Source organism: Oryza glaberrima, chromosome 11 (genome assembly GCF_000147395.1).
Source record: "Oryza glaberrima chromosome 11, OglaRS2, whole genome shotgun sequence".
Classification (NCBI taxonomy): Eukaryota; Viridiplantae; Streptophyta; class Magnoliopsida; order Poales; family Poaceae; genus Oryza; species Oryza glaberrima.
Genome location: NC_068336.1, coordinates 17,349,869 through 17,365,061, shown reverse-complemented (window position 1 = coordinate 17,365,061; position 15,193 = coordinate 17,349,869). Strand labels below are relative to the sequence as shown.

General features: G+C 45.3%; 1 protein-coding gene across 1 annotated transcript; it reads left to right on the top strand.

The window, feature by feature from the left end:
* Positions 1-3,583: 3,583 nt before the first annotated feature.
* Positions 3,584-14,785, top strand: LOC127755620 (uncharacterized). The gene is made up of 10 exons (XM_052281312.1): positions 3,584-3,929; positions 5,725-5,794; positions 5,901-5,931; positions 6,027-6,388; positions 7,603-7,814; positions 13,130-13,265; positions 13,346-13,631; positions 13,819-13,942; positions 14,019-14,071; positions 14,197-14,785. The coding sequence occupies exons 1-9, from the start codon at positions 3,584-3,586 to the stop codon at positions 14,066-14,068; spliced, it is 1,617 nt and encodes a 538-aa protein (XP_052137272.1). The 3' UTR covers positions 14,069-14,071; positions 14,197-14,785.
* Positions 14,786-15,193: the final 408 nt, after the last annotated feature.

Here is a 15,193-nt window from a genome sequence, read left to right as displayed (position 1 = left end):
TAATACTTAATTAATCATGCGCTAATGGATCATTCCGTTTTCCGTGCGGGAGGGTAAGGTTCCCCACCATGGCCAGCGAACATAGCCTTAGTCTATTTACATCCCTCATGTGCCTTGTTAAATCACATCCCTATAAACAACAAAACCGCATATAACATCTCCCCTAACTTTAAAACCAATGCAAATTGACTCCCTAAATGGTTTTGGAAACGATTTTTGGAAACGGCCGCGCTGGCGCAGTTCTTCTATGTGCCAGCTAAGATCTTCCTGTTGTTACTTGATGCGGCGTTCCTCCTCTTCGCGCTCCTGCTTCTTGGCCTTCGTTTCCAGGAGGATCACAACGAAGATGTCTCGTGAAGGGCGGTGTGACGTCGGGATGCTCCTGGAACTCGTCGAGGAACCCAACCTAGCGGGGCCCGAACTCGTGAAGAGTTCTCGTGAAGAGGCGCACGAATTCGTCGAGGAACCCAACCTAGCGGGACTTGAGTTCACGAGGTAGATGTGGAAGTGGTGCGCCTTCCCTGCTATCCTTAACGGGGATCTTGGCGGCGACAGTTTTAGCAATGATGGTGATGAAGTTGCTGATGCCAAAGGGTAGCTGAGGTCGCGTGATCTACGGCAGGACGCATGATGATGCGGGCTTGAGGAGTCGAAGCGAAATGCCGCACCTGCAGGAAAGCGGAGTGCTTGGGTGCATCCGATCACACCGGGGGTCATCTGGACCAGTTTGCCGACGTCGTTGGTGACAACATGAAGGAACCTAGCGCGATGAGGGTGGTGGCAAAAAATGTGGCGGTTGTCGCGCAGGTGACTCCACGGGTTGCCATCTCCTCCTAAAGAAAAATGATCGAGCGGCCCCCTACCTGATGCGCCAATTGTCGATTTCTAATATCGGCAATATTGTTTATGGGGCTCACTAGATCTAGTAGAAAGATGATTTCTAATATCAGGAATATTGTCTACCCCGCATCGACTAGGTAGTCGACTCCACAGCTGGCTGCAAGCTCCTCTCCTTCCTCGACGTCTACTCGGGCTATCATCAAATTGCCCTTAAAGAAGACAACTGCCTCAAGACCTCATTCATCACTCAATTCGGCGCCTACAGCTACATCACCATGCCCTTCGGGCTCAAGAACGTCAGAGTCATAATACCAACGAACAATGCAGAGGTGCCTACACAACCAACTCACGCAACGTGGAGGCCTATGTAGACGACGCCGTCATCAAGACCCGAATAAAAGAAGACCTCATCACCGACTTGGAAGAAACCTTCAACAGCTTTTGCGCCTTCAAGACGAAACTCAACCCCGACAAGTGTACCTTCGGCGTATCGTCGAGTAAGCTACTCGGTTTCATGACCGATGTAAGGGGGCAGACCGGGCAGCAGGTTGGAGCAATAAAACTACTTGGAGCGCTAGCCCTTGTTGTTGGATCTGAGTGGGAGATCAAAGAACTCCGGCTTCTGGTCGGACCGGATCTGGATGCTACTCCCTGCATCAAACCACCATGGGATTCTTCTTCTCCTGCTGCGGCTTGAGTTGGTAGAGATAATGGAAGAACGCAAAGTGTGGGGGTATGCCGCAGTACGCCTCACATAGATGAATGAAGATAGCAATTTGGAGGATAGAGTTGGGGTTGAGATGATGGATGTTGATATCATAGAAGTGAAGCAGATATTGGAGGAAATCGTCGGCGGGCAAGGCGAGGCTGAACTAGAAGAAGGGTAGGAACACCACGATTTTGTCAGTGTTCGGGGTCATGAATTGTTAGAGAACGTTGTTGTGAAGTGAAAGTACGACTCCACCATTAAACTTAAGTAAGCATATAAATCAACAAATTGACTTATACATTAGAGAACGTTGATGTGAAGTGAAAGTACGACTCCACCATTATACTTAAGTTTAAGCATATAAACCAATAAAATAACTTATACTTCCTCCGTTTCAGTTACAAGACTTTCTAGCATAGTCCACATTTATATAGAAGTTAATAAATCTAGATATTTATATATGTGTTTAGATTTATTAACATCTATATTAACGTGGACTATGCTAGAAAGTCTTATAACCTGGATTTTTCACATTTTGGTCCTTTTGAAAAACTTATTTCGCAAATAGACCCCTGAAAAAACTTATCCCATAAATGATCCTTTTTGAGGCGCCAGAGTGGCTGGCGCCGTCATCCAACGGGACGGCGCCAGCCTCTCTGGCGTCGTCCTCCTGCCACCGTGGCACACGCGAACCGACGTGGCAGGAGGAGGGCGCCAGCCATGCTGGCGCCGCCCCAGGGAGGAGGGCGCCATCATGGCTGGCACCGCCGCCTCCATTCCTGTTTCTCTGTATGGAGTTGCAATGGTGTCATTTTTATTTTATTTTTTCGGATGTTTTTTCACACTCAGGATCACGATACAACCAACCACAAAAAAAATTTAAACTCGAACTACCACTTAGCTAAGTGTGAAAATATCTAGCATACCACTTAGTCTACTTTGCACCTTCACTAAAATTAGACCATAACCCCTTTAGTAAAACCCTTTGATCAGCATGTTAAACATAATGCACTCTACCACTATATGAAATACTTAATCTAATTCAAAATATAACCACATGAAATGACATATATAAGTTAAACAGTACATAGAGATGCAATTTTTTATTTTTATTTCATTTTTTTGATATTTTTTTCACACTTAGGAGAACATAGGAACCAACCGTATAAAAAATAAACTCAAACGGACAAAATATATGACATGTAGAATTTTTCAAAACTCTACCGAAACGGACAAAATATGTCATCTATTAAAATAGGCGTAACTTTCTCATACGGACTAGGAATCAGGCAAATAATATATGCACAGACATCTACAGAAAAAGTTATATCCAATTCTCCCCCGCTTTGCCGGGTTTGGCGATATTAAAACTTCCAAATTCCGCTTGCAAGATTGTGTTTTTGAGGAGAGAAGTTTTTCGGTAGAGCTTTGGAAAATTCCACATGCCACATATTTCGTCCGTTTTAGTTTATTTTTTACATGGTTGGTTCCTGTGAGTTCCTAAGTGTGAAAAAAATATCAAAAAAATAAAATAAAATAAAAATAAAAAAGTTGCACATCTCTCTCCTCTGCACTAGTTCGGAGAGAGAGGAGAGGAGAGGAAAAATTCTACATGTCACATATTACGTCTATTTGAGTTCAATTTTCCTATGGTTGGTTCTTATGTGTCCCTAAGCGTGAAAAAAATATCAAACAAATAAACAAAAATAAAAAATTTCGGGGGGGGGGGGGGCGTCAGCCACTCTGGCGCACTCCCCCTAGCCACCTCAGCGTCGCCCCGCCACGTCGGCAGGGGGACGGCGCCAAAGAGGCTGGCGCCGTCCTGTTGAACGACGGCACCAGCCACTCTGGCGTCCCAAAAAGGACCATTTTTGGGATAAGTTTTTCTAGGGGTCTATTTACGAAATAAGTTTTTCAAAATGACCAAAATGTGAAAAATCCAGGTCTTATAACCTGAAAAATACAAAATAATAATAATAAAAAAAGAGAATAATAAAGGTTAGCCCAAACAAAAAGAAAAAAAAAAGACACCAAATGCGCAATTTGGACAGTTTTGGATCCAATCCTACGGTGCAAGTCTGGCCGATCTCACCGCGCGCGCGCCGCCTCCTCCCCCTTGAGTCGGCGCCGCCTCCAATCCGACGCCGGCTTCCCCCTCCGTCCGCCGCCACCTTCTTCCCCGTTCCGCTCCCCCGGGGAAACTTCGCCCTCTTCACCCTCCCCCAACTACTCCTGCCTCCACCCCCAAGGCCCCAACCACCGAACCCTAGCTGGCCGGCGCCGTCGTCACCGCCCCCGGGAGATCGTCGGAGCCGGGAGACGGGGAAGATGCTGTCTGCCGCGCGGTCGTACTCGTATCGTGAAGCATACATATCGTCAGGTCAGAAAATTCAACAAGAATTTCGCCCCTTCATTTTCATTTGAATGGCGTTCATCCATTCGTATGTATGGTCCATGAACAGCCTTTAATTTCTACTAGTGTTGAACAACTTGTCTCCTATCTATGCTTAACTAGCCAATAATAGGTTCAGTTTAGGCTGAGACTGCACTGCATAGGGAGTATGCTGTATGCATGCTTTAGTCTTGGGCTGTTGATTTTGGCCACGATCAACTAAGTAAGGGTTAATTTGATCTATGCCATTGCAAATATGTCAAATTAGAAAAATATTATTATTATTCACGATATCGGTTGGGTGCCACACGAATTTTGTAAATTTGGAACCATACCATCGCTGTCACACTTTCCGTCATCTTCTCCCCAAACTACAGCAAGGAACCAATTAGCTCCTGAAAAAATATAGAGAGGAAAAAAAAAAGAAAAAATGGCGATGGCGCTGCGACAAGCTCATAGCCATCTCCAAACCTTGCCGCCGTTGCGACGAGCTCGCTGGCGCCGGTAGGGTGGCAGGGGCGGCGGCGGTCAGCATGGAGGGGTGGCGCAGTGGCGGGTGAGAAGATGAAGCAGTGTGGGCTGCCGAGGCTTCATCTTCTCCCTCAATGCAATCTGACACGGGCTCGCCATGGCATGCGTATGCTAGCTTCTCATGTATTCAGACGCAAGTATGTTTGCCAGCGGTGATGATGAGAGCAACCACGAACATACTTGTGTGTCTTCCGTAGCAAGTATGTTGGACGCTAGCTGCACTTGTTGTGACACAGCCGACCGACCAGCAGCGTCAATCGTGGCGCCTCATCTGGCCGTCGCTGGATTTCCTGCTACGGCAGCGGGAGCAGTGACACCGTCGATGACGGGTGCATGGAGGGTGAGGGCCCGTCTGGCGGCGAGGCGTTGACGAAAGATAAGAAGAGTCGACGAACACCTGGTCATGGAGAGAATGAAGAACATGGAAGGAAAATGTGACGACGATGGCATGATTATAATTTTACAAAATTCTAGTAGCACCCAGCCGATATCGTGAATAGTAATAGTATTATCTAATTCGACATATTTTACAATGGCATGGATCAAATTAACCCATTAAGTAATACTATGTTCTTTAAAAGGCTATTTTATTGTACAGTACAGCAGAATAGTAAATCAGTCTCTCAAGTTTTTTCTTTTACACAGCAAATGTTTTTTTATGCAGAAACCACTTTAAGAATGTATTTATGAACTGAGATACTGAATCAAACTTTTCTTTAAAATTTTGAATTATAAAAACAACGATTGATCAGGATACTCGGCAGATTTCACATAATTCACCCTAGGTTCCTTGTTAGGAAAAATGTCAAGTTGCATCTTTCCTAGAATCCTATCAGCAGTAAGATGTGTGTCTGTGCATTCTTTTTTTCTTTAGTTCAAATGTTTCTCGGTTGTCTGAAGGAGACAAGATCAACTATTTTGCACCAGAAACAAGCAAAATAAACTTAACACTATTTTGCATATAGCTAATTTTGGTCAATTTAGCATAATTCATTAACACTATTGTTGTGTATTTATTTCTCAATGCTTTTGATTAATGGAACTGATAGTGCTGGAATAACCACTCCAACTTAGCTACCTGAGCTTATATCACTTTATGTTTCACTGAGCATTTCTCACATCGAGTTAATCAAACACTACCTCTTGATAACATGCCATTTTTGTCTCAAATTTATATCTATGTGTTGCCCACACTTAGTGTGTTCTAATTTGTTCCACATATGTAGTCTGACATCAAGTTAATCAACTGCAGAGTTACCAATGGCTACAGAAAAGAAAGTGAACAAGCTATCTGTGGCTAATTTAACTTCGGATGATTCATTGTTAGTTATTTCTCTCCCTTTACTAATTAAGGATATTATCATCCTTACTAAAGTACTTTCTTACTGTAATGGAAATTATCTTACAAAATCAATGTTTTGTTTTCAGCTATCCAGTTAAAGTTCCTGGAAACTCTAAGGTGAATCTAACATATATGCAACCTTTAAATTATTTAATGCAAATAAAATAGTAAGATAAAAGCTTAAATCCTAATTAAGATTTTAATTTGTGCAGATTGAGATACAAAGCCGAGTCAGAAACTTGACTGTTTATGCTAGCAAAATTCCTGGCAGCGTGGCATATAATGCTATGTTGTTATATTCAGAGGGTCAACAAGAGAAATGTCTAGCAGTACGACGAAGATCAGAACACGCCCATACTCTTTATGAAATCCTTCGAAATTGCTCTCACAGAAACATCATACAGCCTATGGGAGTCTGGGAAGAAATGGAGACGAACCTGGCATTTATTGTTTTCCCTTGCTCTGATGGAGTTGTGACTTCAATTCCAAAAGAAGCTTTATTTGATGTGGAAGATGCTACAAATGCTGAATCTTATACATTTGGTTTCAGTGACCAAGGTTGCAGGATCTTTAGGTAAGTATCATGTATCAATACTGAATTGTTTTCCAAGTACAAAATTATGAACTTTTATAGTACTTGGAGGCTAGAGTGGAGATTAACACTCCAGCTGTTAGCAGCTTGTTAGTACAATTGAGGCTAATGTGGCTTAAGGTGTAGTTGTAGTTGGTGGGTTTACTGCCCTGTTCTTTGTGATCTAATTGAGGCCATGTGTGCCAAGCTGTAGTTGATGGGGTTTGTACCATCCACATTAGAAATTTAGCTGGATGAGGGTCAACTTATAAGCATTGGCTCTCCAACCATAGCACCTGCTGGTCAGTCCTTTTACATGAAGCAAGCACGAAGTGTAAGTGAGGTGTTGTGTATGTGGGCCCGCTCCTCGAAGAGCTCAGCTAACGTGGATTTTGGAATTAGGGTGTGACAAGAAGCCCCCGTATTAATACTATTGACTAGAAATTACTGTATTAATTGAAAATAGCTAGAAATTATGACATTAATCAATAGAAAAAGAACCATCTGAGCCATTCACATAACAAAGGCATGTTGATTGTTGAGACACTATAGAAACACATATATTCATTAGAAACAAGTAGTGTTTGCATAACAGGAATCTGCATTCATGTCTGATTCAGTTAGCTTGATTTATATTTTTAGCCATGCATGACTCTACTCATACATGCAGGCCTGTTTCTTTCCCCAATTTTCTTTCCTTCCCTTCTGACTACAATTGATGAATGTGTATAGATTACGACAATACTTGCTTCTTTTGCATTTACTTGGCACTTCTGACCAGTGCACATATACTTAAGCTTGATCTTCTTGATAAGTGAATGCCCAAAATATCCATTGTAACAACCTCTGGTAATAGCGACAGATCTAGATGCAACATTTGGCAGCCATTAGCATGAGTTTAAATTTTGAGTTGAATAAATGTTTGGCACCCAGGATGGACAGATTATTCTCTAGACAACCAGAATGGTAAAATGAGAAAGTGCATTAGGAATAGTATAGTGCCAAGCATTTATGGAAGAAAATTTTAGTCAAAAGTGCCAAGAATATGCAAATAGGAGTATCAAACATGTCAAGACCATGCAGGTGCATGAGTTAATTTGCTTGAACATATCATGAGCTTTTAAACATGCAAGTATTTAATGGACACATAATTAAAATTTGGGTTGTTGCCTGCTCTTTGAGTTATAAAATTAGATAATGTTTTTATCTTTTTGCAGAGAGATTTGTATGGCAGTCAGATATATCAATGTGCTGTATGACGAGGAGAAAATTCCATTGAAGGCACTGGATTTGGATGAAAGTAAAATCTTTTATCAGTCGAAGGCTAAGGGGGATTATCATGTCCTATTAACTGACATCAAGATGGAAATTTCACCAACGGGCAATGTGAGAAAGAACCGGAGAGCCAAGGGCAAAGTTTCTAGCACAGGTATATGCCAAGACATTGAATGCATGTGAACCAGGATTAATCTAAAATGTTTTGTTCAGTGTTTCCCCTATTCTTTTGAGTTTGGTGTTTAACTGTTTATACTCTTATTTATCAATGAAATGAGTTGGGTTTTGCCTATATTCCAAAAAAAAAAACTGAAATATTTTGCCCTAAAATCTAAGATTTCCTTTCAACAAAGTACAGAAATTGAGTTTTGCATTTGATTTGTCACAAAACATGGAGTGTTATGAAAGTTATCAGTTATTCACAAGTGAATTTGTGTAACATACTTTATGTCGGTAGGATCACTTCTGAACTACACTCAATAGTCTAGCTGAAACTGAAACTGAAAATGAGCTGAAAAGCTTACTTATGTTAGCACAATAGCTATATTTATAGTACATGGATAGGTCGGTTGCTGAACCGACAATACTGCTGCTGCTATGTTCCAGCTAGAGGTAAAATCAAAATTGACTACTACCACTAATAGCAGCTGTCTGACAACCGAGTAACAGCTGCAGCCTATAGCTTACTGCCTAAGGAAACCAAATAACTAACTAGAACAAGGATTATACTAACAATCTCCCCTTAATCCTTGTTCTTCTATTCTGAACTAATCTTGACCACTCCAATCCTTGCAACAAGCTCATGGAATCGAACTTGCCCCAATGCCTTCGTTAGAATGTCAGCGAGCTGGTCCATGGTGGTGATGAAGCTGGCGCTGATGCTTCCTTCCTCCAAGTAGCTTCTGATGAAGTGATAGCGCAAATCAATATGCTTGCTGCGCTCATGGAAGACAGGGTTCTTTGCCAGCGCCAAGGCAGACTTGCTGTCCACCTTTACCTCGATCGCTTTAGGTTGCTTCCCAAGAAGTTCGCTGAGCAATCGAGCCAACCAGATTCCTTGTGTGGCAGCATTGGTGGCTGCAACATATTCTGCTTCACAGGAAGATAAAGCCACCACTCTCTGCTTGATGGATTTCCAACTCACCAAGCTTGAACCAAGGAAAAACAACATGCCACTTGTGCTTCTCCTTGTATCAATGTCACCGGCAAGGTCGCTGTAACCAATCAGCCTCTGCTCCTCTTTCTCCCTTTTTGTAATGAAGTCCATACTCCATCGTGCCAGCGACATAGCGTAGAATGCGCTTCACGGCCACCATGTGCTCCTCAGTTGGCCGCTCCATGAAGCGACTCACGAACCCAACAGCAAATGCTAGGTCTGGCCGTGTGTGCACAAGATAGCGAAGGCTACCAACCAGCCGTCGATATTTTGTTGCATCAACGGGAGGTGCCGTGCTATCACGGCTCAGCTTGAGCCTTTCTTCCATTGGAGTGGCGCAAGGATTGCAGTCCTTGAGGCCAGCCGACTCCACAATGCGCTGAGCATAGCGCCCCTGGTTCAGGGAGATTCCATCATCTCCTTGCTTCACCTCAATTCCAAGGTAGAAAGAGAGCAAGCCAAGATCACTCATCTGAAACTTTGCCTTCATTTCTTCCTTGAATTGTTCAATTGCTCTTGTCGATGGCCCGGTGATCACAAGGTCATCTACATAGACCCCGACGAGTAGAGCAGAGCCACCATTGTTTCGTCGGTACATGGCGTGCTCATGCTTGCTTTGGTCGAAACCGAGCTCCTTCAGAGTATGATCAAGCTTCGCATTCCAGGCTCTTGGCGCCTGCCGCAGGCCATAAAGAGCCTTGCGCAGGCGGAGAACCTTGTCTTCTTCTCCGGCGACGACAAAACCAGGTGGCTGCTTCACATACACCTCCTCTGCCAAATCTCCATTGAGAAAGGCAGACTTCACGTCCATGTGATGGACGTGCCACCCTTTTTGGGCGGCGACCGCAAGCAGGAGACGAATTGACTCCATGCGCGCGACGGGCGCAAACACCTCGTCAAAATCAATCCCAGGTTGCTGGACAAATCCCCTGGTGACGAGACGAGCTTTGTGCTTGACCACCTTTCCGGCCTCGTTCTTCTTCAATTTATAGACCCATTTGAGTCCAATTGGGCGATGGCCATGTGGGAGATCAACAAGCTCCCAAGTCCCATTGCGATTCACCGCGTCCATCTCTTCACGCATGGCTGCTCGCCATGCATCATCACCCTTCGCCTCTGCAAACGAGCATGGCTCACCAGGTCCAGCGAGGAGCAAAGACGCCTCCTCGAGTTCCCGTTGTGCAATCCCTGGTGCCGGGGCATTCTCCCCGATCAAGTTGTCGACTGTGCGGTAGCGGACAGGGGTGTTGGAGTGCGCCGCGTCGATCGTCTCCTCGTCGTGTGAGGGAGGTGACACGAACTCTGTTGGGGCAACGCTAGGACTTGGTGCTGGTGTAGCAGGGGTTGCTGGTGAAGTCTCTTGTAGTGGCGTTGGGGATGCTGATGGGGTCACCACGCCTCCCCCCACACTAGGGATAAGATGCCTAATGGTCTTCTCAACATGGTACTCGATGGCAAAATCGCTGCTCGGTCGAGCATCTGTGCCGCTTGCTGCCGTCCAGTCCCACCCGTGGCTCTCGTCAAAGATGACATCATGGGCGAGACGTACACGCCATGTCCTTGGATCCAGGACACGATATGCCTTCACCCCTTCTTCATAGCCAATGAAGACGCCGGGTGTGCTGTGGTCGTCGAGCTTGCGCACATCGTTTAGCTCCTTCACGAACGCCAGGCACCCGAAGGTATGTAGGAAGCTGACCATCGACTTCTTGCCGTGCCAAGCTTCATACGGCGTCTTGCCAGTGAGGCTTTTGGTTGGTGCACGATTGAGGAGGAAGACAGCCGTGCTGACAGCCTCCCCCCAAAACTCCGCAGGCATTCCCCTCTGTTTGAGAAGGGCGCGCGCCATGGACACCACTGTCTGATTCCGCCGCTCGACCACGCCATTTTGTTGTGGGGCGTAGGGCGCGGAGAAATGACGTTGGATACCCTCATCAGTGCAGTAGGTGGCGAACTCAAGCGACGTGAACTCGCCGCCGTTGTCCGTGCGAAATACGCACAACTTGCGCCCACAATGAGTCTCGGCTGCCATCTGAATTTTCTTGATGGCGTCAGGTGCATTGCTCTTGGCTGCTAGGAGCGCCACCCATATGTATCGTGTGGCATCGTCGACCAGCAGCAAGAAGTAACGCCGGCCACCTGGCGTTGCCGGCGTGATAGGGCCACAGATGTCGCCATGGACGAGATCTAGCGGCTCCTGAGCGCGGTACTTGGCTGCCTTTGGAAAGGCAGCGCGCCGATGCTTGGTGATGACACACGTGTCGCAAAGCTGCTCGACATGTTCCAGTCGAGGCAGGCCACGCACGAGCTCTTGTCGGCCCATCTTCTCTAGCGAGCCGAAGTAGATGTGCCCGAAGCGCTCGTGCCAGCGCTAGGCAACATCATCGTGTCGCGTAGCCAAGAAAATCGGCCTAGCAACCTCGAGGCGGAGGACGTATAGACGGTTTCGTCCTCGCTTGATCTTGGCAAGGAGACGGCGGCGGCGGTCCCAGATACGCATGATGCCGTCCTCGACCAGCACACGCGTCCCGCTTTCATCAAGCTGACCGATGCTGATGATTGAGCTCTTGAGGCGCGGAATGTAGTAGACGCCACTGAGAACCTTGTGCTCGCCATTCTTGCCGGTGAAGATTACGTTACCAGTACCCTTGATGTCTACGATGGAGCTGTCTCCAAATTTGACGGTGCCGGTGACGCTTCGATCGAGCTCAGCAAAGACGTCACCACGGCCCGTCATGTGGTTGGTGGCTCCTGTGTCAAGGTACCACGCCTCCTCCTTGTCCTCAGCGTCCGTGGCTCCCAGGCTCACCTGCACTCGCGGTTCAACGAGGGAGACAGGAGATGGCGCGATGATGGGGCCATCATTGAGCTCACAAGCGTGGGCCATCAACAAAGTGGCATCGTCATCTTCAAGCTCGCATGCCCGCGAAAGCAGCAGGACGTCGTCATCGTCATCACCTTGGGCTAGGTGAGCGGCTTCTTTCTTGGGCTGGCGACAGTCCTTGGCCCAATGGCCAAGACGGCCACAATTGTGGCATCTGTTTGGTGCCGTGTCCCGATTGGTGTTCCCTTTCTCGCCTCCTACGCCGCCACCAAAACCTCTTTTCTTGCGATGGGAGCGAGGTCGCTGACGAGCTCCACCTTGTGACTGCTTGGAGGATCCCTCCCCTTTTTGTCGCTCCTTCTGCCGTGCGAGCCACTGCTCCTCCATGAGAAGCTGGCCTCTGGCTGGAGTAGTCGTCGACGTTGGAGCTGGTCGCCGTTCCTCCGCCACCTTGAGACGCCCAGTGACGTCCTCGATGGTGAGTGTCGAGAGATCCAACAGGGTCTTAATCGACACAGCGATTTGGGAAAATCGCTCTGGGACGACGCGCAAGAACTTCTCGATGACGTTCTGCTCCTCGATTCGTTCTCCTAATGTCCCAAGCTGAGACACTAGGCTTGTGAGCCGTAGGGCGAAGTCGTCGATCGATTCACCATCATGGAACGAGATGGATTCATACTCCCGGCGCAGCTGTTGCGCCTTCGCCTTCCTCACGCGGTCCACGCCGACGCGCATCACTTTGATGGCATCCCATGCGTCCTTCGCGGAGTCCTTGGTGGCGAGCAGCGAGATCATCTCGCTGGGGACAGCGCGTAGGATGGCCTCCATTGCCATCCTATCCTCTTGCTCATCGCATTCACCATGCTCCACCGTGTCCCAAAGGCCACGGGCTTGCAGCATCACCTTCATCAGCAGCGACCACTCAGTGTAGTTGGTTCGCGTGAGGGTGGGGAAAGCAGCAGCGCCGCCAACCTCCCTGACAGTCCGCTGCACAACAACCTCTCGAACAGCAGCGCCTCGACCTCGTCCTCGCCGTGGTGTTGGCGATAACGAGTGACGGCGGCCTCGGTGTTGTGGCGACCTGGAAGCATTGGCTCCAGCAGCTGGTACTCCCTCCATCTCTCTCTCACACTTCTTTAACCTGAGCTCTGATACCAATTGTCGGTAGGATCACTTCTGAACTACACTCAATAGTCTAGCTGAAACTGAAACTGAAAATAAGCTGAAAAGCTTACTTATGTTAGCACAATAGCTATATTTATAGTACATGGATAGGTCGGTTGCTGAACTGACAATACTGCTGCTGCTATGTTCCAGCTAGAGGTAAAATCAAAATTGACTACTACCACTAATAGCAGCTGTCTGACAACCGAGTAACAGCTGCAGCCTATAGCTTACTGCCTAAGGAAACCAAATAACTAACTAGAACAAGGATTATACTAACACTTTAGCAGCCCAACTTGTGAATAATCTTGAAGTGTTTTTTTAGGAGTACCAACTGTTGATGATGTTAAAACTGCGAACTGGAATGGTTTGGGACAATTTCTTAAAAAGCTCCATAAAGACCTCAAGCTGCACATAGAATTGAGCCATCTTTCAGAAGAGCTCGGGAAAGAATCAGTAAAGTAAGTAACACTCCCTTACAGAAGTAGTGTAAGTATTTTATTTAGCACTGTATCCAAGTTGATATGGAACAACGGTACAGGTATGAAGATTTGGTGTGGGAACCTGGATTGTGGGAATCAAGCACTAAAGTGCAATTGGTTAGAGATGTTTATTGGTGCTACAACAAAAACAAGAACAGAATATCTACACTTAAGAACAAAACAGCCCTTGGACTCAAAAGCTGTATTGACAAGTTGGAGGTGAACAAGTCTAGAGCACCAGACAAACAAATCAATGACGACAACTTGTATGAGTCTCTGTTTTTTCTTAGAGTTTACATGGTTGCCCACAAAGACGATACTATTAAAGGTTACAGTGGCACAATGGTGAGCTAGCTGTTGTTGAAATTTTGTTGATTTTGCAATTAATTTGAATTAGTATAAAATTGTGCATTAGAAGGACTTACAATATGTTTTATGTCTGAACTCTAAAGTACAAATACTTATATCCTGATGAGCTTTATGTTCTACTTTCTTTTCTTTTTTACAATTTGCCATACATTGTGTCATACAGGAAATGATGCATGACAAGAAAGCCATTGTAAGGTTGCTTATGATAGAACGCCCTGAATACATGGTGACACTCATTTCAGCAATACGGAAGTTAGGCTGGATTAGGCAATCTCCATTTTTGCGCTGTAAGAAATCTGAAAATATTTTTTACTGTGTTACTTGTTCAACCTAGTACTTATTATATTATATTCATGCGTGCAGTGGATAACCAGTACATGATAGAGTTTTACACCCCAAATCCTGCAAAGTGATTGGTATGCATACAATTTCTTCTTATACTCTTATCAAGCTGATTCTTTAGCTTATGCTCCTAAAAAAATCATTCCCTTTCTTTACTCTCATCTAATTATCTAACAAAATTTGATCTCCATTCTTGCAGCTATCTCTTAGGAGGATTGGGATCCCATGCAGTTTGAACAGGGACTGCAAGTTTAGCAGTCTTAGGTATTCACTACCATCAGATCAAAGGTTTCAATGGCCCGGATTTAGTAGCAGTACTGTTTGTTAGCACTTGCTACAGTATGTGCTACAGGATTCATCTGCTACAGTACATGATGAACAGTATTTTTGTGTGATCTGAGTCCTTGTTATTTGATCCAACAATGATTGTATGACTTGCTGAGGAAAAAAAATTGGTAGATGGCAAAGTTTCAACATGCATCTTGCAGTAGCTACATGGAGGTTGTACTTCTTAGTTACTTCCTCTGTTTCATAATGTAATACTTTCTAGCATTGTCCACATACATTTATATAGATATTAATGAATATAGACACATATATATCTAGATTCAATAATATGTATATGAACTGGACAATGCTAGAAAGTCTTACATTATGAAACGGAGGAAGTACATATTTTACACCAAAGGAACACCTGCGGCAGCTGATTGGGTGTTGGTACCAGGATATTTGGCGCCGAGGCGCTGTGCTCCTTCTCAAACTTGTAGCGTGTGTTCCATCTCATTGACCATTTTAAGAAGCTCTTTTGATTAGAGACTGTTTTCACATGTGCAACTTGACGATGGAGTATTGGAGTAGCATGCTTGGCTTTAAATCCTATAAAAGAAATGACCATGGCTGTGTTTAGTTCCACGCTAAAATTGGAAGTTTGAAGAAATTGAAATAATGTGACGGAAAAGTTGGAAGTTTGAAGAAAAAAATTGGAATCTAAACAGGGCCCATGTCTCTTAAATATTCTATCCAACCTCAAAACTCCAATCTTTAGCTATTCAAGAGAATTCGCTGTCATTGTTTCAGTCTTACAAGCTTCAAGGGCAGACCCAACATTTTTCAACAGCAAGTGAAAATCCAATGGTAAAATACCACAGGGTCTCTCTCAGTTCATTGGATTTCCCATCTGTAATGTGCCACAAACT